Genomic DNA, 26,532 nt, shown 5'->3' on the forward strand with positions numbered 1-26,532 from the left:
CTGCAACACTCCCACCTGCAGCAGCGGCCTGATTTGTGCGTGACGGCAGGACACGAGCTGCCGGAGCGGAGAAATGATGAGATCCATGAGCGGGGGAAAAGGTAAGGGATGAAGCAGAGGAAAACATGTGGGTTGTGCGATGTGTAGTTCGTGCGAAGGGATAAGGAGAGTGGACAGCGGTGCGCGTGACATGTGTTGAGCAGAAGGAAAGGTTTACGGGAGGAAGAAATCAGCCTGTTGAAAGCAAACGTTATCCTTTTTTTAGTGGGGGAGACGTCTTTTTTTTAGGGGTAGGCGTCTATTTTTCTTAGGCATGCTGCTCAGGTCACCAGGCCCATAATCTTTAGGCCCATTCGTTCCGGAGACTCAGTTGTCCGTACTCGTTAACCTCGTGCTCCTACCCCCCTGCTTCATCCTTATCTCGGCGCCGGAGCCCACGACCGCTTCCCCCCCCTCACCATCTCAACCCCGAAATATCCCCCAATTCCGACGCGACCGCGAAACCCTAGCCCCCCGGCAACCTTCGCTGGACCCGGAGAGCCGCTCCGGCGCCATGGCATCCCCGGAAGGATCAAACTGGGTATTCGACTGCCCTCTCATGGACGACCTTGCTGCCGCCGACTTCGCCGCGGCATCCACAGGAGGCTTCTACTGGACCCCGCCGATGCAGCCGCAGATGCACACTCTTGCGCAGGCCGTCTCCGCCACCCCGGCTCCCAATCCCTGGTATGTAATTGCGGTTTCTCCTCTTCTCAGGCTCGATCGCGCCCACACGCGGCTGTTCTCCAGTTTATACATTCCGTGTCCTGATTTGCTGCCGGTGTCTCTATGTTATCACCTATAGCATAAACCGATGCGGTTGATAGCATAATTGTTGTGTGTGATTGTAGATTAGTAAAACACTACAGAGTATGTGGTATTTGCATCATGGACTAAAGATTGCATGTTCTAGAATTACTTACATGAGCGAGCATCTTTGTTTGTGTATTAGTAGTTGACTTTGCTTGTCTCATTGGTGTTGGGTTAGAGGAGATGGTTTTGCACATGAATTTAAATGGGTCTTGTGGAAGGTGCATGGCAGGACGGAGTGTTCAGTATGTCCAGGGCTCGTTTGGTTCGGGTGCATATACTACATATGCAGTGCATAGAATGCATACACAGTTTCACTCTTATTCGAGGAAAGTATAGTTTCCTCCTAAAATCCTCCTTGATGGATGCATATCCTCCTAAACTCTAAAACCAGATTATTTAAACCCTGAACTTTGCAAAACTGGTATATAAATGTCACCCTGAGCAGTTTTGGGGAGAACTTAGTTTTGATCTGATTTTTTTTTTCACTTCGTCAGAAAGTTCACAGGCATTTTTGGATCTCTTGTCACTAGAATTTGCCTAGGGATGGAATAAGATCGAACCTTCTCATAGTTCCCGATGCGCTGGATGGAGGGATCTCCAGAGACGAGCACCGGCTCGGCCTGCTTGATGGCCTTGTGCAGGTCCCTCAGGTGTCCCCAGTTTGACTGCCTAAGCAGACCTGCGCACCATGACAACAATGGTTTCAGACAATCAGAGTACTGGTCGCGTACCATATTCGTCGATCGGTGCATCATGGTCGTAGCTTGTCGTGGCGATGAACAGGCCATCGGCGGGTCCGGTCGAAATTTGTTCCTCCATGGTACTGAAAAAAAGATCAAATGTTAGGTGTCGCTACAACTTAAAACCGAAACATCGAGTGACAACATGTGGTAGTCAGCATCAGTTGCTCACCATGTAGTAGTTGACGAAGGACCCGCACTTCTGGATGAACCTTACCACCGCGAACGCCATGTCCTCCACCGGCCGGTGCGGCACCGCGCCACCAAATGCCGTGAACCTTACATCAATCGACATATTCGATCGTGTTAGCAATGTCGTGACATGCTTGCTGTGCAGATTGCAATTCAAGTGCTGTTTGTCGAGAAATTTTCACGCTTCATGCAAACTTACCATCCAGGCCAGGCCTCGGTCCACATGGTAGGCTTGCTGTTGGAGTTGGGGGTGAAGTAGTTGCAGTAGAAGCCATTGCAGGCATCTTCTTTGCAGCCATCATGAATCTATTCATCATTACCCAGGGAACAACTGACAAATCTGTCAATTTTATAGAAGAAAAGGAACGAATTAGCACAGAGTATATATTTTGTGGTGCCAGTACCAGGCTCCAAAGTTGGCAGCTTGATTTGGTAATGTGATGTCCTAACAGAAGCATGTGCCCAGTGCGAGAAAGCGAAGTGGTTAAATTAGCTGGCACCGCAATTTGCTCTTTGCCATTGCGCCATGGGCCATGGCATTGACAGCAACTGTGAGACGAGAACGAGAACGAGAGGGTGTTGTAGCTTACCGTGGCGTCGGGGGCGTTGTCATGCTTGCACATCACCCACGGCACGCTGGCGTTAGTGGCGACGACCATCTTGGTTGCCCAGTTGGTGTACGGCTTGGCGCAGACGCCCATCGCCTACTCCATGTACCCGTCTCCGCCTGGGCAAGGATGATGGGGCCACCCTGCCACTCGAACAGCCCTCTGACTTAATCATTGACACGAGCTTCTCCACGAACGTCTGCATCGCCGCCTGTGTGCATGCATGTCCACAACTCAATTCTGTCAAATTCAAAACCTGATTTCCTAAGTTTCGCCACAGCAGAAGAAAATCAAAATCGCGTCATTCGCTTGCGTCTGTTGTAATTCAGCCAGAAACTTGAATGGACCGTGTCAGTCCAGAAACTGATGCCTGGCACGTACTTGAGTCTTCTTAGTCACCGCCGCGCCCGACCGCGACGTGGTTCTCTGCCCGGCGCTCCCTTCCGCCGTGCTCGCGCTGCTGCGACTGCTCTGGCCACCTCGCCGCCGGCTCCGCCTGGCCTGCCCAAGCGGTACTTCCGGTCACGAAGGTGAGGAGAGGAAGAAAAAATCAGATCAAAACCACCTTCAATTCTCCTCAAAACTGCTCAGGGTGACATTTATACCGGTTTTGCAAAGTTCAGGGTGTAAACAATCTGGTTTTAGAGTTTAATTAGGGGGATATGAATCCATCAGGGAGGATTTCAGGGGTAAAACTATACTTTCCTCTTCTTATTCTGGATCACTGGATGAGCAAGGGCAGAGTTCAAATGAAAAAGGTTGACATGGTCATTGGCATTGCCAACATTTGGGGATGTATACCCCTAATTGTTTTCTTTGATTACTGAGACGAATTTATGTCTGATAAAGCTAATGATATCAGATTTATGTGCTCGGGGTTTGTATTTTAAGTGGTCTGAATTTCCATAGCAAGACTATGTAAAGTAGATCATGCTACATGTTACTTTGTGTCGGATATCGAGCAGTCTCATGTTACTTTGATGTATCAAGGATCAGAAAGAAAATGGGTGAGATGAGGGTTGTTTTGGTGACCCATATGTTGGAATTCCAGCATAGCCGAGCAAGTATTGCTGATTTATTGGCATATATGTTTCCATCTTAAGAAATTATTTATGGTTACACCTTAGGGCATGACTGCCCTTTGGTTAATGATATTTCTCTGAGTTGTCATATTCGCTGCATGAACAGAGGCAGCCTCCTGTGTTGTTTAGATGTAGAACCATGCTTCTTTTTTTCATTCCAGTATTTCACCTGCTGTAGGTTATCTGGTAAATTTGCCCAAGCCTTATTATATTGCCCTTGCTACGCTTGTCTTTGAAACTTATGATTTTGCACTATATCATGATTTTGACATTCTTAACTGCAAATGTGCTTTTCACCAGTGCTGAGTCTTATTTTGGCTTTGCAATGCTAATGTTGCTGCTTATTATTGTGCAGTATATTGTGAATTTTACATTCTTATCTGTGATTTACTTTTTGCCAGTGCTGAAATCAATAGCTCTGTTTCGGTGGACTGGGACCATGCCAAAGGACAACCGAAAAATAAACGGTTTGTTTATGTCTATATGCTTTGTTCGGAGTCCCTGAATTCGGTATTTTCTGTTGAATGTTTCCAACTTAGCACGCAATTGCAACAGTCCTAGGTCAGAAACTGGTGCTCAACCTAGCTCCAAAGCATGCAGGGAGAAAGTGAGAAGGGACAAGCTAAACGAGAGGTCTGCCAGCAATTTCATTTTGTTTATTCTATTAGAATTGTTTTTGTTGTAGCAGCATTTTTGTCTTAGGTTCAATGGAGCTTATGGTCTTCTGCCTGTTAGGTTCTTGGAATTGGGTGCTGTCTTGGATCCGGGGAAAACACCTAAAATCGACAAATGTGCTATATTAAATGATGCTATCCGTGCAGTAACTGAATTGCGTAGTGAGGCAGAGAAGTTGAAGGATTCAAACGACTCTCTCCAAGAGAAGATTAGAGAGCTAAAGGTTTTTATTGTTCCACTTAACTATTTTGTATGCAGATGTGTGTCCATATACTTTTTCTTTATGTTCTGAACTTATATTTTCTGTTCCATACAGAAATATATCTAATGTTCACACAAGCTTTTCTTAATCTGTTTTTTTGGGGTGCCAAGGACTACTGTTTATTGAATCCATAGGCTTTTAGATGAGTAGATCTCAAGCAATCCATCAGCTCTTAAACCTGCTTTATTTATTTTTATTAATTTCTGTTTAAACATTACTTTCTGATTAATAATTGGTATCAAAGATTCTTGTAAGGTATATATTTGTGGTAAATCTTTAGTCCAAACAAATTGATTCTTAGATCCCTGGATTTTGCAGGCTGAGAAGAATGAGCTGCGAGATGAGAAGCAAAAGTTGAAGGCGGAGAAAGAGAGCCTGGAGCAGCAGATTAAGTTCATGAATGCCCGTCAGAGCCTCGTACCACACCCTTCTGTCATCCCAGCTGCTGCATTCGCTGCCGCCCAAGGCCAAGCGGCAGGGCACAAGCTGATGATGCCTGTAATGAGCTACCCAGGATTTCCCATGTGGCAGTTCATGCCGCCTTCAGATGTTGATACCTCGGATGACCCCAAGTCATGCCCTCCGGTTGCATAGGCCAGCAAGAATCATCTCCCTCATCTATCTCATGGGGAAGGATGGCTAAAAAGCCTTCCGTTAAAGTATATCTTACTAGTCGTCAGTGTTACTATGCAGAATCCGTTTAGTGTTACTACTATGTAGTTAAACCAAGAACCGAACTGAAGCTTGTATCACCCGGGGACATTTGATTATCTTGTGACACCGTTGTATATTGTTAGTAAATAAATACCATCCGTTGAAGCAAATGGCGATTGGACGCCATAGCATTATCGGCTTGTTACTTTGTTTGACATGTTGCCCGTGATATTTATTTTTTGATGCATAACATAAATAGGTTGTGCTGCAGGTCAAAATAAAAATAAAAATAAATAGGATGTGCTAGCTATTAGTTGGTCTTCTTGCATCCACTTGGCCTACCAATTCTTCCATGTGAAAACGCATTGCAAAGTCCAGGTGGAACCAGGATGGATGCACCTGTGGTGTGTATGTTGTGTTGGGTAATGGGTACAACGTGACGACCTCTCTTAGCAAGACGTGCCCTCTACTCATCTTATACAGTATATACTAATAAATTTGTTCATGTTCTCCTGCAATAGTAGTTTAGAATTAAAGCTCATATTTGTATCTTTGTAATTTCCAGCTAGTTACACCGTCTTTAACATTTTGTTTTTATCTAGTGCGTGCATTTTATAAAACTAAACTGGATCATGTCCATTCCGTGTTCCTGGCGCCTCCAGGAGCAAATATGCTAGTACAGCAACACAACTTTCATAATCGAAAAGATAGACTGAAAACATTAGGAGAATGGCTAGGGGACAGTCAACTGAATTTAGAACTACCATAATCGAAAAGATAGACTGAAAACATTTGGGGAATGGCTAGTGGACAATCAACTGAATTTAGACTCCGCATCTGTCGATTTGCCCTCAGCCGTTGGATGGAAAAGAAACCGTCAGACCTTCTATCTCCTGAAAACATTGTTCATTGTCTTCTGCCTCCTGACCTCGATCTGAACCACTCACAACTGCCAGCCGAACCGTCTGCCCACCGCCGCCCATCACCGGCGGCGCTTCCGCGGCCACCTCATTGCCTAGCCCTCCCCTCAACCGCCGTGCTGCTGTCACCCTTGACCATCCCTCTAACCCATGCGATGATCAGTTTCTTTGGGGGAAATTGCACCAGCCCCCACACCTCTAAGATAAATAATGGGGTCACTTGCCTACCTAAGACGACAAGCTCCTTCCTTCACATGAAAATTGACGAACCCAAATTCTAAATTCAGGCGACTTACATAAGCTATTGTGCACATTAATCTGAGTTTTTTGTTTGTGGATAATTGACGCAACCAAAGCTGATCAAAATGTAGTATCAAATTGCTAAATGTAGTACTAGCATATTACGAAGATCGGCTTCAAAATGAGGTTACATAGTAGGGAGCTGTATCCACACATCAAGTACAAGGAATTAACACCAGTAAATAAAGCTTAAACAAGAAAGAAAGCAAAAAACCTTTGGTAGAAAGAATAGTTAACCACGCCTCGAAACGAATACTCATACCACCTTGTGTACGTACGTACGTACGTGCATATCGTACAACGGTAGCTCGAACTAGAGCGTCCGTAGAAATCGTCCGTTTGTTGCTTCATCGTCAACTTACGCGGCAATGGCCACAAGAGCAGCGATCGCAAGCCCGGCCAAGGCCGCCGCCGGCTGCTGATACCGCGGCGCGGACGCAGACGCGGCCGCGGACGTGGAGGTGGTCGGGGCGCCCGCCGGCGCGGCCTTGGCGTCGGCGTAGGTGTCAGCGGGAGGGGAGGGGAGCGAGGCCGGAGAAGGGGCGGCTGCGGCCGCTGCTTCTTCCATCTTGGCGGCGGTGGCGGCGTCGTACGGCACGGTGCTGATCTTGAGGTGCATTGTGCCGTTGGTGCAGTGGCGGGGGATGCCGCAGATGAAGTAGCGGGTGCCGGTCTCGCCGAGCTCGAAGGTGGTCTTGCCGCCGGAGTGGGTGGAGATGGGGCTGCCCGTGGCGCAGCTGCCGTAGTCCGCCTCCGTCACCTCCAGCACGTTGTGGTACGGCTCGTACTTGAACGCTGCCATGTTGATGCACGCGGCCGGAGTTATACCACGCTGCCCTACCGTCGAGAAGAAAACATGTAGAGTGTAGATCATAGGAAGTTTGTGCACGTACTTATGGTGTCGCCGACCATGAAGACTTTGTCGGCGATCCACTTCTCGTAGTCGACGTACGTGTCCCAGCCGAGGGAGTCGTCGACCGTGTAGTCGATCGCCAGCGCCGTCGTGGCCAACGCCGCCACCGCCATGACGGCGAGCAATGCTCCGGAGCTGGCCTTCATGTCTCCTCCGCGTAGATCCAAAGGACACGAAGTGGATTGTTGGTGGATGTTTGGTTCTGTGATCGTCTTGAACGATATTGCTACAACCAGACCAGGGTGGGGGTATATATACCGGGAGCTAGAACAAGCAAAGACTTTCTCTTCTAATCGTTTTTTAATTTTATTCCAGAAAAAAAGTATGTGTGTTTATGGCCTGCCATGAAACATGTACTGTAGGAAAGAGGAGAGATTGCAGGGTGATTCGAATAGCTGTGCTCCGTTCAATTAATTGGCAAATTTGGAATCCAAAACGATTGATTATACTGTACATCGCACCTGGTTCATTCTGGAGCCGTGCTAAGTTGACTCCCGATCCTTAGCCACACAAAAGTATGCTTCTCTTGCAGTAGCTCCAATTGGAAACTACTCAAATAATACGAGGATATGAGCACGAACAGTTGAGATTTTGATCTTGTGAAATCATATAGAGTTGCATAATCTTGTGAAGAAAAAACAAATTTAAGTTTTCTTGACATATTTTAGCTGGCGAAGTTCAACGCAATATAGATGAGTTGACATGCGAGATTCTCAGTTAATTATTGGTGATTCCTTCTACGTGAGCACAAGTCCCTTGCTGCCTCCGTACCCGGGCATGACTCGCCTGTTAGTGCCTTCGTGCTTCCCATGATCGATCGATACATTATACATTATACATGGCCGACCTCATGACAAGTTGTCATTGCACAGATCTTGCTTTCTCGTTTTCTCTTCCGCACTCTTCCAGATTATCATTTTTAATTGTAGTTTGTTTTAATGCACTAACTAACATGCCTGCCTCGTTTTTTTTGGATAGAGACACCTTTTTCTTTTCTAGCTCGTCTGAAGGGTTTCCTCCACATGTAGCTACTGGCCAGTCCATTTTCGTCTTTTTTTTTGTTTTGCAGTTTTAGAATGATTAGGTTTTCTTGACGGGTTTTTAGATCGATTAGGTCGTGCTCGCTTGCTTCTCCCGACTTTTTTTTTTGTATCCTTTTATTCTTTATTTCGGTTTTTTGTTTCTTCACCAACTTTCTCATTTTTTCTGTTTTTCTTCATATCTTTCACTTTTTTTTCTTTGTTTCTTTCTCAGTTTTCATTTTTTTGTGCTGTTCTTCCCTACTTTTTCTTCATTTTCATTGTCCTTTCTTGCTTTTCATCGGTTTTCTTTGTTTTCTTTCTGTTTTCATTCTTTTGCATTGGTTTTCTATGGTTTTTATTTTTCTGTTTTTAAAGTTTTTATTAGGTTTCTTTTTTTCCTTTGTTTATTTGTTTTTCTATTGGATTCTTTTTGTTTAACACATGTCAACTTTTTTCAGTACACATTCATCATTTTTTGTATACATAAGAAACATATTTTATGTAGACGTTTAACATTTTGAAATGCATGATTAATATTTTTAAAAAACTAATATTTTTCATGTCTACTTTTTCCATACACATTATACATTTTTGGTATATATCTAATACATATTTTGATACTCCCTCCGTTCCAAAATACAAGATTGTAATAAACTTTTTAATATATGTTTAACATTTTTCAAATACAAGATTAATATTCTTTAAATACATTCTCAACATTTTTTAATACCATAGTGAACATTTTTAAAATTGCAATAATTTTTTTTAATTCACAGTGTAGATAGTTTGTATGCATCATGAATATTTTTATCTACATGTTTAACATTTTTTAGATACAGAATATTTGTTGTACAAAAGAGTATACAAATATTCTTATGTATACACATTTTTAACATCTTTTGTGTACACATGTCAACGATGCTACTTTTATTTAATATTTGTTGTACATTTTTTGTGTACACCGGTGACGTGCCTCGTTGCTCCCCATAGGGCGATGCCTTGAAGGTCCGGTCTTTTGTCAATTTGTGGTGGCTTTGACGGCTTTGTAGCCTCGTCGTCAACTAGGCGTCCACGATTTGTGAGAAGTTGGAGCGACGGCTTCCAAAATCTCTTGCACATAGTTTTGGTTTTGGTTGCTTGGACAACAGAGCCATCGACTAGGCTACATTGGAGCCAGTGTGGAAGTCGGAGTGGTGCTTCAATAATTGGTGTCGGCTTTGGTTGCTAGGCAGATGAGCCATCGATTGGGCTAGTGTGCGGCCTCAGGGCCGTTGTGGATGTTGGAGTGGCGGCTCTGGAACCCGGTGTTGTGCTTTAAGATGTCGTCTCTGGTCTCTTTGATGACAATGTCGTCGGTTAGGTCGGTGCACACCTTTGGGACTAACATCTGCATGTGTCATGAATGTATCGATTTCGATCAGTTTTTCTTGTATAAACTATCAATTCTTTTCTTCTTAATGAAAAGACAAAGCTTTTGGACTGTTGCTCAAGAAAAATATCTTGCTTTTTTTTAGGGGTAAAAGCCTTTTATTACTCAAAATCCACAAAGAGTGGGATACAAGTTTGGTCATGTGGCTGGCCAAGCCACACATGACGTCCTGGGAGTAAAGACAAAGCATATTTAGCTAACTTGTGGGCTTCAACATTCGCCGCACGCCCTTCAAAAATAAACTTGCTAGTAGATGGAACTCTATGTCTAATCTCTCTGATTACAGCACCATATGCTCCTTGGCTTCCCTTGGCTAGATCGTCAACAACCTGTTTGCAATCGGATGCCACGATATAGTTATGTAGGTTGAGGTCTTCTGCCAACGCCACGGCTTCGCGACATGCTATGGCTTCCAGCAGGCAAAGTAGTCTGCCTCGCCGACAAGGAGATATTTTGGGCCTGGCCCAAGAAGCATGTTTTTTCTCTCACGGGGATAACAGGCCACGGCTTTCTCCTAGCAAGAACACTCGGTTTTCTTCTATGAAACATTTTTTGTTTTCTCAATTCTGCATATATTTCAAACATATTGAAAAAAATATGAACATTAATTTATTTCAATATTTTTTAAACGTATCATTTATTTACAATGTTCACCGGGTATTTTAAGAAGTTCAACTTGTATTAAAATATCATCGTGTATATAAAGTTGAAAAAAATGCTCACATGTATATAAAAATGTTCATGCATTTTTTAAAAATAATTCACGTGTTATTTAAAATAAACAGTGAACTTTTCTAAAATACACAATGAATATTGTTGAAACAAACAATGAATAATTTCTAGATACACGATGAACAATTTTGGAAAACAACGAACGTTTAAATACATGACGAACACTTTCTAGGTACAAGACGATGAACATTGATTAGTACGCAATGAGCATTTTTAAAGTATGCCGAGTAAAAATTTAAATATACAACCTTTTAAAAGTACATGATGAACATTTCTTAATAAACGGTAAAAAAATGTAACATGTTGCACATTTTCTAAATACACTATGAACCTTTCTATAATACATGATGACCATATTGTGAAAACACTATGAATATTGTGAACCACCCGTGGTTCAAGTTCTAGATTTGACACTTATGCTCGCATTTTCCTCGATCATCTCATGTGTATTTGCAAATACAAGTTCAATCATCTCATATGTCAGTTCAGTCTCTTAGAAGTGCTCGTATAGGTATACATTTGTATGAGCATCTGCATCTGTACAATATTTTCTATATGTGTTGAACAAAAAGATAAAAAATAAAAAAAATAAAGAAACAAAAAGCGAAGGAAACAAATGAAACGGAAAAATACCTGGAGCAACCGAGAAAATCAGAGTTATTAGTTTTACTAGACTTGAAAAGGCTGGCATCCTCATATATCTCTATCTTTACTACTTAGAAATAATGTAAGATCCCCGTTTCACCTTTTCCCCACCACCCCTTCGTCCAACTTTTCATTTACATGATAATTAATCATCTTAATTTACTTATCTTCTGAATCAATCCCATTATCAAACTTCTAATCAAAATATAAGGTAATTCACGAGCAGAATTTGATGAACATTTATTTACACAATCGCATTGTTATTGACAGATAAATCACAAACTAACGCACTAGAATATTTATATCCCACTGCAACGCACATGTATCTCTACTACTTATACTACTTAAAAAGAACGTAAGATTTCCGTTTCACCATTTTTTTCACCACCCATTCGTCCAACCTTTCATTGTATATGATAATCAATCATCTTAATTACTTACATTCTGAATCAATTCCATTTTAATTTACTTATCAAACTTCTAATCAAAATATAAGGTAATTCACGAGCAGAATTTGATGAAAATTTATTTACACAATCGCATTGTTATTGACAGGTAAATCACAAACTAATGTACTAGAATATTTATATCCCGCTGCAACGCACATGCATTATTCTATATTATTTAAAATATAGTAAGTGCCCTTTTAGGCCGAACACGCGTCGTTCAACTTTACGTATGTTCCCTGCCCTCTCTTCGTTTTGAATTTTCAACTTTACGTATGTTCCCTGCCCTCTCTTTGTTTTGAATTTTTTTTTCATCTTCACGTATGTTCCCCACCTTCTCTTCGTTTTGAAATTTTCCTTCCTAGGTTTTTCACCGTTTTTTCTTCAAAACGTCCTAACTGTCCGCATTTTATTGACTTATACCAAATAAAATTATGGTTCTTATCAAATAAAATTATAAATTTATTTAGGTAGGTAAATCACGTGCAAGATTTGATAAAGCATTTATTTACACAATCACATTAATATGTGCACATAAATCACAGACTAAAGTACCAGAATATGTACATCCCGTTGTAATAATTTGAGTGAATTCCGTTTTTTACCCTTTATTTTAACATTTTTGACACTAATTACCCCATTTAGCGAGATTTCATTCATTTTACCCCATTTAGGAAAAGTATTGCCACAATTTACCCTGTTTAAAATTGTGTGAGCATTCTGACCTGTGCCGCATAGAGCATAACTTCTCCCGACCGGCTCGGCACAATGGAGGTCACTCACATCACGTCCAACGCACAACGCCCGAGTCGGCCGCGCGCCATGCTCACCTCCAGTCGCTTCTAGCTTGTGTCGCCTGCCCCAATCGATTGCATTGCCTGTCCAGGCTTCCGACCGAATGCACCCGTCAGGCTCGCTCGAACCTAGTGTTAGATATTGTCAGGCATCGGCGATGGCGACACCGACCGGTGGATTCTCATGGCTCCATCAAGCTCCCCGACATCGGGCTAGGCACGTCCATTTACGTGAACCGCTGCACTGAATCTTCTTGCTTTGGTGACATCAGGACCAAACGTGCAAGCAGCTAGACAAGGAAGCTAGCACAGATGGATTGATGAACAATGCCACATGCGCATGCACGCGTAGGTGAACCTGGGCTTTGCACTAGCGCTACATCCGATCGGTCGATCACGATGCCGTCGGCAGAACACTGCGTAACTTGGCGATCGATGGAAGAAACTCTGATCGATAGATTGCAACAGGCTATAGTCTCAAGCCTCACATTTCTTTATTGCTTTGATCTGGTGATATTAGAACGTGGTGTACAAAGATATATATAGCACCTAGCCCTAGCCAAACTAAGCCTATACGTATCCCATGTGAAGACTGCCTCCTGCCCTAGTCGGACATGGACATCGCGATTTATTCCAATAACCATCAGGCTGTGCTCAGTTGATGGCGGGTCTGTGACGACGGTGCGATCATATCGGGCCTGGCCGGTCGGGAGAAGTTAGGAGGACCGGTTCAACAAGGAGAAAAATAGATAGGAAAAAATCGTCGATGTGGCATTGCTAGCTAGACCTGACAATTTGGACCCGCCAGTCAGAACAGATACAAAATTTTACACAGGGTAAATTGTGGCAACACTTTTGCTAAATGGGGTAAAACGGATGAAATCCTGCTAAATGGGGTAATTAGTGACAAAAATATCAAGATAGGGGGTAAAAACTGGAATTCACTCTAATAATTTAGTTGAACAGAAAAATTGGCATTCTTTATAATCTATCACGCCATACATCAGCTTTACCATGACTTTTGTTCCCCACTCTTGCCAGTTGCAATCCCTATTAATAGCATCTTAGCAGTTCTACTTACATCCACATTGCAAAGATTCAGTAATAGACACCGATACAGCAGGGCCTCTTCCTCCTCCCAAGATCATTTCCAACAAGTTAAGATACTGACATACTGTACCGTAAGAAACACTATACACAGCTGGTTCAGTTAACTGCTTCAAACTATACAGGACTCATCTTGGCGAAAGCTCCGTGATTGACACTTGGTTCGAAGACATCACAGTTGAATTTTCCGTGAGCGGATATGCTTCCGAATAGGCAGTCGAGGTTTCACTGACACTGACCTCCTGGATGCAGAATGCCGGCCTGGACAGAGAAGGGAGACGGACGGTGTGGCTGCTGAACATGATATTCACCGACGACATCGTCGGCCTGCTCGCCGGTTTCCTCTGCACGCACAGGAGCCCGACGTGGATGCACTTGAGCACCTGGTCGACGGGAGGGTGGTTGCTCAGGGATGGATCCATCAACTCGACGACGTTTCCCCGGGTCCAGTGCTCCCATACCTGCAGCAAATTTTGCAAGGGTATTCAGACATTGTTACCAGAAGCTGGCCGCGTGCAGAGTTTACGGACAGGCTTCAGGTGCTCACAAGATTCAAAAGATCCACGTCTTGCTCAGTGTTATATGAGCCACTGTTTCTTCTCCCTGTGATGATCTCCAGGACCAAGACGCCGAAGCTGAACACGTCCGACTTCACGGAATACTGACCGCGCATGGCGTACTCCGGGGCCATGTATCCGCTGTGACAGAAACAGAACCTTACAACCCGACTAAAAACTTGGTGTTTTGTCAGACAAAATGTACTCGACATGCTTACTATGTGCCGGCGATACGACGAGTCACATCTTCTGACTGATCCCCTCCGAATATCTTCGCTAAGCCGAAGTCGGAAATTTTAGGATTGTAATCGACATCTAGTAGTACATTGCTCGCTTTGAGGTCTCGGTGAACTATCTTCAGTTGAGAATCTTCGTGGAGGTATTGCAAGCCTCGAGCGATTCCATTGATTATCTTGAACCGCTTTCCCCAGTCTAGCTCTTTGTTTTTTTCAGAATCTGTGGTTCAAACAAGTGTATCATTGTAGCATAGATTTTACTATTAGTTACGTGAATAAAATTTCAAAGCAAAAAAGAAAAAAATATTAGCGAGAAAATCTTACCAAAAAGAATCATATCAAGGCTTCTATTGGGCATATATTCATAAACAAGTATTTTCTCTTGCTCTTCCAAGCAAACACCAACAAGTCTCACAAGATTCTTGTGGTGAAGCTTGGCAACCAGAACCAGTTCACTCTTCAGCTCTCCTATTCCTTGTCTGGAAGTCTGACCAAGCCTTTTCACGGCTATTTCTTCACCGTCAGGTAGGACTCCCTGTCAAAGTAAAGATACTTAGTCCTCTGCAAAAAAACATAACTGACAAAGCCACTTTTTCTCCCCCCGAAACATAAGCTATACATTGTGTAGTTCTGTACCTTATAAACCATACCAAACCCTCCTTTACCAAGCATTTTGCTGTTGTCAAAGTCATCGGTGGCAATTCTCAGTGTTGCTAGATCGAGAAGAAGCGAATCGATGTGTTGAATATCATCTGAGGTAGCTGAATATGTTGAAGAATAAGTAGACAATGATGAAAAACAAGGTTTTGAGCTCTTTACGAAATATACGATTCTGCTCCAATGTACGGATAACCTTTGGTATTAAGATTTAAGAAAGTGATAACATACTAAACAAGTTCTACTATGCACTGATCTAATCACCATCTGATGGATAATCAATTGAGTCATCACTTGACTGGCTATTATTCCATAGTTTAAAGTGCTTAAGAGGCCTTACAAGGTAGATACGCATCTTCTTCTGGTCTTCTCTTCCTCCAACAGAAAAAGTACACCACAGCGATGGACAATATCACAGCAATTGTAGGCATCAGAATAGCTAGAACTTTACCTGCACTATTTCTCTTTTTCTCTGCAAGTAAATATATACCATCAAGACGGTATACTTGTTAGTTATAACGTCAATCGGAATCTTGTAGTACATATATTAATATGGATCGGAGGGAGTAGGATTTTCCTAAGAAAACCTTGTGAGTTTCAGAGCACAGAAACCATTTGCAAGATTGTCTGTATTTAAGGGTCATGTTGTTTTTGTATTTGCATCACACTGGCAATTAGTTAGCTAGTTTGCACATGTATATAAATATAGTTGAGCAATTCTATAACTGACACCTCAAGTACTCTGACGAAGCCATGATTCATGTCTTATGATGAGCAGGAATGGAACAAGCCGGTGGTGTTAACTGATTCAGAATCTATATCAGGATAATTCTGTTACTGATTAAATCCTGTTTTTTTCACAGAAAGTCGAGAGGAACTCCCCCTTATTCCTAAACGTAATCATTTGTTGTTGCATGTTCTTACATATGCACGCCATTGCACATCAAAGAACCAATAAAATTCAGATTTTATAACTGCAGAAAAAAACTTGGGAGGAAATGATTTCCCTTCTTACAGCCAACTCACCTTCCCCTCCGGTCACCGGTGGCGCGGAAGCAGGCGGGCTCTCTACGAACTGCGGAAGCTGCACCAGCGGACGGCCGGGGAAGAAAGGGTACACCTCGTACCGGAAGTTGCACCACACCCCGAACATGCCCCCTCCTGTCCTGCCTCTGAACAAGTTGGGCAGCTGCCCAATTATGATGCTGAGGCAGCTCCGGCAGACGTCCGGCGTCTTTTCCTGCGCGCACTGCGCCAGCGCGTAAATCGTGGTGTTCCTCCTGTCGCCGAAGCCCTCCTCCCCCGTGCCGAACCTCCTGGAGGAGTCCTCCACCGCGTGGTCCGCGGTGGCGTTGAGGAGCAGCCCGACGGCGGCGTCGAACGCCGGCGTGGCCACGACCCGGGAGCGCAGGAGCGTGTAGGTTGTGACGAGGTAGTCGTCGTCGAGGAGGAAGTTGCGGTTGGAGAAGCGGAGCTGGCAGAGGTCGTAGAAGATGATGACGTCCTTGTAGAGCGGGCACGCCCGCCGCGCGCCGCGGAAGGCGGCCGCGACGCAGGCCTCGCAGGCGGAGGCGTTGGCGACGTCGCCGCGGCAGAGCGCCTGGCCGTAGACGATGTCCGGCACGTCGCCGACGTCTCCGGTGGCGTAGAAGGCTGGAGACAAGGAGGCGTTCCTGGGGAGGGTGGCGGAGAGAAGATCGATGTTGGCCCGGTAGGTGGTGTTCTGCGTGTAGTTGCCGCTGGGGGGATAGGGCCCGCAGATCGGCCACGGAGGCGGCTCGTCATCGGCGGCGGCGAGTGGCGCGTGGAGGATGGAGAGGAGGAAGGCCGCAGCGACGCCGGCGAGGTACGGGGAGAAGCAGCGGTGGGGTTTGGCCATGGCAATCCCGCCAGCGGTGGCTCACTGCGTCGGTAAACTGTACAAAAACAAAAACAAAAAGGAAATCAAAAGGAGAAGGGGTTGTTCGGGTGTCGGTCCGTGTATCATTGGCAGGTGGGGTCAGAGGGGTTGACCGGAGCAAAGCATTTGTTGACTGCTACTGTAGCGACCATCTGACCTGACGGCTAATGGTGAGCAGCCATTTCACCTTGATTTGATGTTTCTTTAAGTTTTATCTGTTGATGAGAAGAATTTGTAACCGAATACGTAATTGCGAACCATCCTGGCGCTACTATACAGTTTATTTGAGAGCATTTTTCCAAGTTTTCTATGTTGATCTTGACACTGACCAGTAGTCCAGAGCGCCATAGCTATCTAGAACACCTGACGCAGAAAAAGGCCAAAGAAACAAATGGTCAAGCCACCTCAATTGACCAATTCCACCATGCGCCACGCGACCTAACCGTATCAGATCACGACCTCACTCTACTCATCCTACTCCTTTCGCCATCAGCTGCTGCGCCAAGACAGCAACAGTTCGATCGTCAGCGTCGGCCGTGGAAAATCCACACTTCTATTTACTTGGAAACTACCAGTACGCCCGTACTGTACCTCTACTCCGCGATAGCACCCAGCAGCTCAACTCCATGGCGATGGCGGCCATGCGCATGCGACGCAGTCTTGCTCTCCGTTACCACCTCGCCGCCGCCCTCCTCCTCCTCCTCGCGTTCCTCAACGCGCCGCTCGCCGGTGCGCAGCCGCTGCCGTGGCAGCTCTGCGACGCCGCCGCCGGGAACTACACGGAGGGCAGCGCCTACCAGGCCAACATACGCGCCCTCGCCGGCGGCCTCCCCAGGAACGCCTCCGCGTCCCCGGCGCTCTTCGCCAAGGGCTCCGCCGGCGCCGCGCCGGACGCCGTCTACGCGCTCGCGCTCTGCCGCGGCGACACCAACGCCTCCTCCTGCGCGGCCTGCGTCGCCGCCGCCTTCCGGAACGCGCAGCAGCTCTGCGCCTTCAACCGGCGCGCCACCATGTTCGACGACCCCTGCATCCTCCGCTACTCCGGCCACGACTTCCTGGCCAACGTCACCGACAACAGCGGCAGGTTCGTCGCGTTCAACGGCAACAACGTCACCGCGGGCGCGGCGGCGGCGGCGTTCGACGCCGCCTCCGGCCGGCTCGTCAACGCCACCGCCGACTATGCCGCTGGGGACCCGACCCGGCGGTTCGGCACGGGGGAGGAGGGGTACGACGCGACGTACCCCAAGATTTACTCGCTGGCGCAGTGCACGCCGGACATGGCGGCGGACGACTGCCGGAGCTGCCTCAGGGACATAATCGAGAAGTTTACCCCGCAGTACTTCGTGGGGAAGCCGGGCGGGAGAGTGTTCGGCGTGCGATGCAACTTCCGGTTCGAGACCTACTCCTTCTTCTCCGGACGCCCACTGCTGCAACTCCCGGACGTGCTGCCGCCTGCACCGGCGCCAGCGCCAGCGGCGGCCGAAGAAGGTGAGTTTCTGAAACAAAAAGTGACTCTTCAGGCGCGTATGATTGCTGTTCTTTGGTGCTTGATTGTTGTCACTTGGATGGTGGAACACTTCTCTGCAGTCTGAACTACACTATGACTGATGTGCGCCTTGTCTGAAATTCACATCATTTGTTTGCAGAAGGAAGAAGAAATAGGACAGGATTGATCTTGGCCATCACACTACCTATAGTTGCTGCACTGCTTCTCATTTCAACGTGCGTTTGCTTCTGGAGGAGGAGAAAACCGGCAGAAAGAAAGCCGTCAGTACCACTACCATGTAAGCCACTAGCCCCTCTACTCTTAACACCGTCAATTTATCAACTGGCCTAGCAGCAGGGGAATGGTGATTCACTGGTTACCTAAATTTACTCAAAGTCCAAGTTCATGATGGTCTCTTAATACTGTACTCCCTCTGTAAAGAAATATAAGAGCATTTAGATCACTAAAGTATTAGTTAAACACGCACCAGCGATTCAACCAATGATGCACTCGCACTAGCTGAAAAGCAAACATTCTAACTACCGGAACCACTCATGCTCAATTGACTGCATTCCAGTTATACGCTGATCATTGTGCACCCTCCTTGTTGCTACAGATTCAGCTACTAATCCAGATGACATCCAAAGCATCGATTCCCTCCTACTTGATCTATCGACGCTGCGGGCTGCAACAGATAACTTCGCCGAGAGCAACAAGCTTGGGGAAGGAGGGTTCGGTGCGGTTTACAAGGTGCCAATCAAACATTCATATAGTGGTATTACGCAAATTTCATGTTGGTTGGTTGTTCACATCTTTGTTGGCCGGATTGCACAGGGTGTCCTCTCTGAAGGTGAAGAGATAGCCGTGAAGAGGCTGTCACAGAGCTCCACGCAAGGGATAGAAGAGCTGAAAACAGAGCTGGTTCTGGTCGCTAAGCTTCAGCACAAGAACCTTGTGAGGCTCCTTGGCGTTTGCCTGGAAGGACAGGAGAAGCTGCTCGTGTACGAGTACATGCCCAACCGGAGCCTCGACACCGTTCTCTTCGGTACTACGTACTACGTTCCATCAGTTCTCTTCGAACCGGAGCAGTAGGTGTCACGTACTGGCTCCGGGTTCTGATGGTCGTTTCCTGGTTGTTCCGTTGGCAGATGCAGGGAAAAGCAGGGACCTGGACTGGGGGAAGCGGCTCAAGATCGTGAACGGGGTTGCCCGGGGCCTGCAGTACCTCCACGAGGACTCCCAGCTGAGGATCGTCCACCGGGACCTCAAGGCCAGCAATGTGCTCCTGGACTCGGACTGCAACCCCAAGATCTCGGACTTCGGGCTGGCGAAGCTGTTCGGCTGGGATCAGTCGCAGGCCGTCACCAGCCACATCGCCGGAACGTAGTAAGCACGCACAGCATTTCGTTTAGTACTACTAGCCAATGCGTAGACGTTTATTTACACGACGATTTGGCTCGTGTTGCACGCAGCGGATACATGGCGCCGGAGTACGCGATGCGCGGGCAGTATTCCGTCAAGTCGGACGCCTTCAGTTTCGGCGTGCTGCTCCTGGAGATCGTCACGGGGAGGAAGAACAGCAGCTTCGCTAGCCCGGACTCGGAGCCATCCCTTGACCTCTTAAGCCTTGTGAGTAGTACTACTTCTGATTTCTGCTCCTCAAGATTATATGACACAAAACTGTCGCAACATTCTTGGCACATGCATGCAGGTATGGGAGCACTGGACTAGCGGAACAGTCGAGAAGCTGGTGGATCCGTCCCTCGGCGGCCGTTCGCCTGGAGGCCAGATGCTGAAGCTGGTCAACATCGGCCTGCTGTGCGTCCAGGACAGCCCCGCCGACCGGCCCACGATGTCGGCGGTGAACGTCATGCTCAGCAGCAGCACCGTGTCTCTGCAGGCGCCGTCGAGGCCGACGTTCTGCGTCGACGACATGGAGGGTTTCTCGGGCATGTACTCGGGTGCGTATCCAGGGGGATCCCAGTCCACCGGGGACAGCAAGCCCCAGGCAGCGATGTCGCCGTCGCCGAACGAGGTGTCACTCACGGAGATCGAACCAAGATGATGAGCGCCTAGGTTAAACCCAAGACAAACTCGCCGTCTCCATCGCATATATAGTCCTGAACCTGCTTGTAATAACTTAATCAGTTAATCTCCTGGATCATTATCTATGGTGGTTGTACTAGCTTGCGATAATGTTTCACGGCTTACTAGTAGTATTTTTTATCAGAGAATGTTAGTGGTACTATATTTTCTTTGTTCTAATCAGTCACTTAGGGACTGCACTTGCTTCAGGGACAGCAAGACCACTTCATAGCAAATCGAAGTTCAGTTTTGTTGTAGTAAACCTGGCAAATCGAAGTTCAGTTTTGTTGTACTAAACCTGGCAAATCGAGGTTAAGGGCCTCTTTGATTCGCAGGATTGTTAAAATAAAGGAATAGGAAAAATGCAGGAATAGAATGGCATGTCCCACAATATCCTATAGGATTTGAAAGAATGTTTGATAGCGCAGGAAAAACAAAGAAATTCTACAAAAAAGTTTGAGTGGATGGAAATTTTCCTTCAAAATATAGTACAAATGGATCCTATAGAAAATTTTTATGAATGCCAATCCTACGAATCAAACGAGCATCACATAAAAAATTCCTAAGGGTTCAAATCCTTCAAAAATCCTATACAATTCCTTTGAATCAAAGGAGCCCTAAATTGTCTGAACAGAGGCCACAAGCGTTAGAAAGCCGAGAATAACTGTTGGTGAGCCCAGTGGACTGGACAGGTGAAGATTCATTTTCGCGATCGTTGCGCACAAAGTCCAGATTTGCCGAGGTAACCTCATTAATAAGCAAATTGTTGCAATTTTTACACGTAGTCAAGATGGCCGAGTTGGTCTAAGGCGCCAGTTTCAGGTACTGGTCCGAAAGGGCGTGGGTTCAAATCCCACTCTTGACATTTTCTTTTTCTTTTAACCTTTTTGTCCTATTTTTTGAATTGATGGCCCATATGCTAAAATATGTAGATTTTTATTTTTCAATCTTTTGAATTAAATGGCCCACAGCACATGAATACGAAAACAGTACATACGACTAAATACAAAATATGAACATGACATGAATACGAAAACATTTCCTTTTTCTTTTAACTTTTTTGTCCTATTTTTTGAATTGATGGCCCATATGCTAAAATACGTAGACTTTTATTTTTCAATCTTTTGAATTAAATGGCCCACATCACATGAATACTAAAACAGTACATACGACTAAATACAAAATATGAACATGACATGAATACGAAAACATTTCCTTTTTCTTTTAACTTTTTTGTCCTATTTTTTGAATTGATGGCCCATATGCTAAAATACGTAGACTTTTATTTTTCAATCTTTTGAATTAAATGGCCCACATCACATGAATACTAAAACAGTACATACGACTAAATACAAAATATGAACATACATGAATACGAAAACAATTTCTTTTTCTTTTAACTTTTTTTGTCCGATTTTATTTTTCAATCTTTTGAATTAAATGGCCCACATCACATGAATACTAAAACAGTACATACGACTAAATACAAAATATGAACATGACATGAATACGAAAACATTTTCTTTTTCTTTTAACTTTTTTGTCCTATTTTTTGAATTGATGGCCCATATGCTAAATTACGTAGATTTTTATTTTTCAATCTTTTGAATTAAATGGCCCACATCACATGAATACGAAAACAGTACATACGACTAAATACAAAATATGAACATGACATGAATATGAAAACAATTTCTTTTTCTTTTAACTTTTTTTGTCCTATTTTTCAATCTTTTGAATTAAATGGCCCACAGCACATGAATACTAAAACAGTACATACGACTAAATACAAAATATGAACATGACATGAATACGAAAACATTTTCTTTTTCTTTTAACTTTTTTGTCCTATTTTTTGAATTGATGGCCCATATGCTAAATTACGTAGATTTTTATTTTTCAATCTTTTGAATTAAATGGCCCACATCACATGAATACGAAAACAGTACATACGACTAAATACAAAATATGAACATGACATGAATACGAAAACAATTTCTTTTTCTTTTAACTTTTTTTGTCCTATTTTTTGAATTGATGGCCCATATGCTAAAACACATAGATTTTTATTTTTCAATCTTTTGAATTAAATGGCCCACATCACATGAATACTAAAACAGTACATACGACTAAATACAAAATATGAACATGAATGAATGATCTAAATACGAAATGTGAATATGAATATGTATGTATGATTTAAATACGAAATATAAATACATAGAAACACAAAGGATACAGGTGGGCGTGGGTTCAAATCCCATTCCTGACTTTCTTTTTCTTTTTCTTTTTTTTTGAATTGGTGGCCCATATGCTAAAATATGTAGATTTTTATTTTTCAATCTTTTGAATTAAATGGCCCACATCAAATGAATACGAAAACGGTAAATATGATCTTGCATTGGTTCTTACAAAAATTAGTTCTTGTGATGTGTTTGTTGGTTTTACTCCTTTGCATTGGTTCTTGTGAAAATTAGTTGGGCTCGTGATGTGTTGATTGCTTGAGCTTAGCATGCAGGTTTCTAAGTCATGTAGTCTCTACAGCTATAGTACACAATTTTTTTGAATATTTGAATCAACCTTCGTTTGGCCTGTCTTACCCGCAATTGACAGAACGGATTCATCTGTAGCCATCCACTCTATTAGATCGAACGTCTCATATCTCCTGGATTCGCCACCCATGTGATCCCGCCAAACCTAAAAAAATGAGTCGCCCTTCTGGAGAATTCCACAACACATAGCCGCCTTCCATCAAATCGATTGCCGCCACCAATCTCCGTCGGTTCATCTCACGCTGATCTACTAAGCCCCCCTGATGCTTTTCGTACGCAATTTCTCTAGCCCGTGCGTCACACACCACCACCTTCACCAGTTCATCCCCTGAGTCGCCATCACCAGAACATGCGAATCACCTCCACCTCCAGATTGCAGATCCACCCCTGTCTCCTTGCAGGCTCTGACTTGGTTTGAAATTCCTAGTGAGTCCAGGCTCACGGGAGCTGAACATCCTTCTACTGCCAACTGACCATAAGTAAGCTAGCCCATCCTTTTATGTTACTTTGGGAATTTTGAGACGATTTTTTTCATGAGAATGTTGCGCAAGTGATTCTTCTTGCCAATGCTGATGTGAAATACAGTTATACATATCCACTGGTCTGGCTGTAGCTTGCTCATTTTTTCTACTTTTTTGCATGCAAGTGCTACCTCTTGAGCTTGCGTTGGTTTTTCCCTTAAAGAGGAAATAGTGATGCATAGCGTAAGTATTTCCCTCAGTTTTGAGAACCAAGGTATCAATCCAGTAGGAGACAACGCGACAAGCCACCGAATACCTGCACAAACAAACACCAACTTGCAACTGACGCGACAAAGGGGTTGTCAATCCCTTCACGGTTATTTGCAAAGTGAGATCTGGTAGAGATGGATAAACGATAAAGTAATATTTTTGGTATTTTTGGTTTATGGAACGGAAAGTAAGAGATTGCAAAAGAAAGTAAATAGGAAACCAGAATTGTAGATCGGAAACTTATATGATGAAAAATAGACCCGGGGGCCATAGGTTTCACTAGAGGCTTCTCTCAAGATAGAAGATATTACGGTGGGTGAACAAATTACTGCCGAGCAATTGATAGAAAAGAGCAAAGTTATGACGATATCTAAGGCAATGATCATGAATATAGGCATCACGTCCATGTCAAGTAGACCGAAACGATTCTGCATCTACTACTATTACTCCACACATCGACCACTATCCAGCATGCATCTAGAGTGTTAAGTTCATAAAGAACGGAGTAATGCCTTAAGAAAGATGACATGATGTAGAGAAATTAACTCAAACAATATGATGAAAACCCCATCTTTTTATCCTCGATGGAAACAATACAATACGTGTCGTTTCCCCTTCTGTCACTAGGATCGAGCACCGCAAGATTGAACCCAAAACTAATCACTTCTCCCATTGTACGAAAAACCAATGTAGTTGGCCAAACCAAATCGATAGTTCGAAGAGACTTGCAAAGATATCAAATCATGCATATAAGAATTCAGAGGAGATTCAAATAATATTTAGATAAGATGATCATAAATCCACAATTCATCGGATCTCGGCAAACACACCGCAAAAGAGTATTACATCGAATAGATCTCCAAGAAAGGACAACATGGTATTGAGAATCAAAATGAGAGAAGAAGTCATCTAGCTACTAGCTACGGACCTGTAGGTCTAAGGTAAACTACTCACGCTTCATCGAATAGGCAATGGTGTTGATGTAGAAGCCCTCCGTGATCGAATCCCCCTCCGGCAAGATGCCGGAAAAGGCCCCAAGATGGGATCTCACGGGTACAAAAGATTGCGGCGGTGGAAAAGTGGTTTCGTGGCTCCCTTGGATGTTTTCGGGGTATATGAGTATATATAGGAGGAAAATCTAGGTCAGGAGATCTACGTGGAGCCCGATACGTCTCCCACATATCTATAATTTTGTATTGTTCCATGCTATTATATTATCTGTTTTGGATGTTTAATGGGCTTTAATATGCTCTTTTATATTATTTTTGGGACTAACCTATTAACCGAAAGCCTAGTGCCAGTTTATGTTTTTTTGCCTATTTGAGAGTTTCGCAGAAAAGGAATACCAAACGGAATGAAACCTTCGCGATGATCTTTCTTGGACCGAAAGCAAACCAGAAGACTTGGAGTTGAAGTCTGGGACTCAGCGAGGCAGCCACGAGGCAGGAGGGCGCGCCCCCACCCTCGTGGCCCCTCGTAGCTCCACCGACGTACTTCTTTCGCCTATATATACTCTTATACCCTAGATCGATCGCAGAGAGCCACGAAACCACTTTTCCACCGCCGCAACCTTCTGTACCCGTGAGATCCCATCTTGGGGCCTTTTCCGGCGATCTGCCGAAGGGGGAATCGATCACGGAGGGCTTCTACATCAACACAATAGCCTCTCCGATGAAGCGTGAGTAGTTTACCACAGACCCTCGGGTCCATAGTTATTAGCTAGATGGCTTCTTCTCTCTCTTTGATTCTCAATACAAAGTTCTCCTCGATGTTCTTGGAGATCTATTCGATGTAATACTCTTTTGCGGTGTGTTTGCCGAGATCCGATGAATTGTGAGTTTATGAACAAGATTATCTATGAATATTATTTGGTTCTTCTATGAATTCTTATATGCATGATTTGATATCTTTGCAAGTCTCTTTGAATTATCAGTTAAGTTTGGCCTACTAGATTGATCTTTCTTGCAATGGGAGAAGTGCTTAGCTTTGGATTCAATCTTGCGGTATCCTTTCCCAGTGACAGTAGGGGCAGCAAGGCACGTATTGTATTGTTGCCATCGAGGATAAAAATATGGGGTTTATATCATATTGCTTGAGTTTATCCCTCTACATCATGTCATCTTGCTTAATGCGTTACTCTGTTCTTATGAACTTAATACTCTAGATGCATGCTGGATAGCGGTCGATGTGTGGAGTAATAGTAGTAGATGCATAATCGTTTCGATCTACTTGACACGGACGTGATGCCCATATTCATGATCATTTCCTTAGATATCTTCATAACTATGCACTTTTCTATCAATTACTCGACAATAATTTGTTCACCCATCGTAATACATGCTATCTTGAGAGAAACCACTAGTGAAACCTATGGCCCCCGGGTCTCTTTCTTATTATATTGCATCTCTTTTATTTACATCGCATCTCGTTTACTATTTTGCAATCTTTACTTTCCAATCTATACAACAAAAATATCAAAAATATTTACCTTACTATCTTTATTAGATCTCACTCTTGCGAGTGACCATGAAGGGATTGACAACCCCTTTATCGCGTTGATTGCAAGGTTCTTGATTGTTTGTGCAGGTACTAGGTGACTTGTGCGTTGTCTCCTACTGGATTGATACCTTGGTTCTCAAAAACTGAGGGAAATACTTACGCTACTTTGCTGCATCACCCTTTCCTCTTCAAGGGAAAACGAACGCATGCTCAAGAGATAGCAAGAAGGATTTCTGGCGCCGTTGCCAGGGAGATCTACGCCAAGTCAAGACATGCCAAGTACCCATCATAAACTCTTCTCCCTCGCATTACATTATTTGCCATTCGCCTCTCGTTTTCCTCTCCCCCACTTCTAAAATGATTTTCGAAAACCTTTGCCTTTTCTTCGCCCCTATTCCGTTTGTATCTTTTCGCTTGCTTCTTGTGTGCTTGTGTGTTGGATTGATTGTTTGTCAC

General features: G+C 44.3%; 4 protein-coding genes and 1 non-coding gene across 5 annotated transcripts; 3 read left to right on the top strand and 2 right to left on the bottom strand.

Annotated features, from left to right (window-relative positions):
• The first annotated feature begins 411 nt into the window (after positions 1–411).
• LOC125536791 (transcription factor ILR3-like) lies at positions 412–5,259 on the top strand. The gene is made up of 5 exons (XM_048700059.1): positions 412–726; positions 3,876–3,941; positions 4,030–4,107; positions 4,210–4,372; positions 4,730–5,259. The coding sequence occupies exons 1-5, from the start codon at positions 554–556 to the stop codon at positions 5,003–5,005; spliced, it is 756 nt and encodes a 251-aa protein (XP_048556016.1). The 5' UTR covers positions 412–553; the 3' UTR covers positions 5,006–5,259.
• Positions 5,260–6,340: 1,081 nt separating this feature from the next.
• On the bottom strand, positions 6,341–7,430 carry LOC125536792 (blue copper protein-like). Its single transcript, XM_048700060.1, has 2 exons — positions 7,179–7,430; positions 6,341–7,080 (listed from the first exon to the last, which is right to left on the bottom strand). The coding sequence occupies exons 1-2, from the start codon at positions 7,342–7,344 to the stop codon at positions 6,644–6,646; spliced, it is 603 nt and encodes a 200-aa protein (XP_048556017.1). The 5' UTR covers positions 7,345–7,430; the 3' UTR covers positions 6,341–6,643.
• Positions 7,431–13,224: 5,794 nt separating this feature from the next.
• LOC125536794 (cysteine-rich receptor-like protein kinase 6) lies at positions 13,225–16,753 on the bottom strand. The gene is made up of 7 exons (XM_048700062.1): positions 15,850–16,753; positions 15,164–15,295; positions 14,803–14,927; positions 14,491–14,701; positions 14,149–14,386; positions 13,921–14,071; positions 13,225–13,834 (listed from the first exon to the last, which is right to left on the bottom strand). Exons 1-7 carry the CDS (start codon positions 16,700–16,702, stop codon positions 13,502–13,504), a joined length of 2,043 nt encoding a protein of 680 aa, XP_048556019.1. The 5' UTR covers positions 16,703–16,753; the 3' UTR covers positions 13,225–13,501.
• Positions 16,754–17,240: 487 nt separating this feature from the next.
• On the top strand, positions 17,241–20,474 carry LOC125536793 (cysteine-rich receptor-like protein kinase 10). Its single transcript, XM_048700061.1, has 7 exons — positions 17,241–18,211; positions 18,370–18,507; positions 18,826–18,959; positions 19,044–19,254; positions 19,358–19,595; positions 19,682–19,838; positions 19,921–20,474. The coding sequence occupies exons 1-7, from the start codon at positions 17,350–17,352 to the stop codon at positions 20,272–20,274; spliced, it is 2,094 nt and encodes a 697-aa protein (XP_048556018.1). The 5' UTR covers positions 17,241–17,349; the 3' UTR covers positions 20,275–20,474.
• Positions 20,475–21,078: 604 nt separating this feature from the next.
• TRNAL-CAG lies at positions 21,079–21,159 on the top strand. Its single transcript has one exon. It is a non-coding gene; the product is annotated as a tRNA-Leu (tRNA).
• The last annotated feature ends 5,373 nt before the right edge of the window (positions 21,160–26,532 follow it).

The sequence above is a fragment of the Triticum urartu genome, chromosome 2 (genome assembly GCF_003073215.2).
Source record: "Triticum urartu cultivar G1812 chromosome 2, Tu2.1, whole genome shotgun sequence".
NCBI lineage: Eukaryota > Viridiplantae > Streptophyta > Magnoliopsida > Poales > Poaceae > Triticum > Triticum urartu.

Coding starts and splice junctions, on each gene's coding strand:
- LOC125536791 (XM_048700059.1), top strand. CDS start 554: ATGGCATCCCCGGAAGGATCAAACTGGGTATTCGACTGCCCTCTCATG. Junction 727..3,875: donor ACCCCGGCTCCCAATCCCTG/GTATGTAATTGC, acceptor ACTTTTTGCCAG/TGCTGAAATCAATAGCTCTG. Junction 3,942..4,029: donor GGACAACCGAAAAATAAACG/GTTTGTTTATGT, acceptor CAATTGCAACAG/TCCTAGGTCAGAAACTGGTG.
- LOC125536792 (XM_048700060.1), bottom strand. CDS start 7,344: ATGAAGGCCAGCTCCGGAGCATTGCTCGCCGTCATGGCGGTGGCGGCG. Junction 7,081..7,178: donor CATGGTCGGCGACACCATAA/GTACGTGCACAA, acceptor TCAACATGGCAG/CGTTCAAGTACGAGCCGTAC.
- LOC125536794 (XM_048700062.1), bottom strand. CDS start 16,702: ATGGCCAAACCCCACCGCTGCTTCTCCCCGTACCTCGCCGGCGTCGCT. Junction 15,296..15,849: donor ACCGGTGACCGGAGGGGAAG/GTGAGTTGGCTG, acceptor ATTTACTTGCAG/AGAAAAAGAGAAATAGTGCA. Junction 14,928..15,163: donor AGAAGATGCGTATCTACCTT/GTAAGGCCTCTT, acceptor CAACATATTCAG/CTACCTCAGATGATATTCAA.
- LOC125536793 (XM_048700061.1), top strand. CDS start 17,350: ATGGCGATGGCGGCCATGCGCATGCGACGCAGTCTTGCTCTCCGTTAC. Junction 18,212..18,369: donor GCCAGCGGCGGCCGAAGAAG/GTGAGTTTCTGA, acceptor ATTTGTTTGCAG/AAGGAAGAAGAAATAGGACA. Junction 19,596..19,681: donor AGCCACATCGCCGGAACGTA/GTAAGCACGCAC, acceptor TGTTGCACGCAG/CGGATACATGGCGCCGGAGT.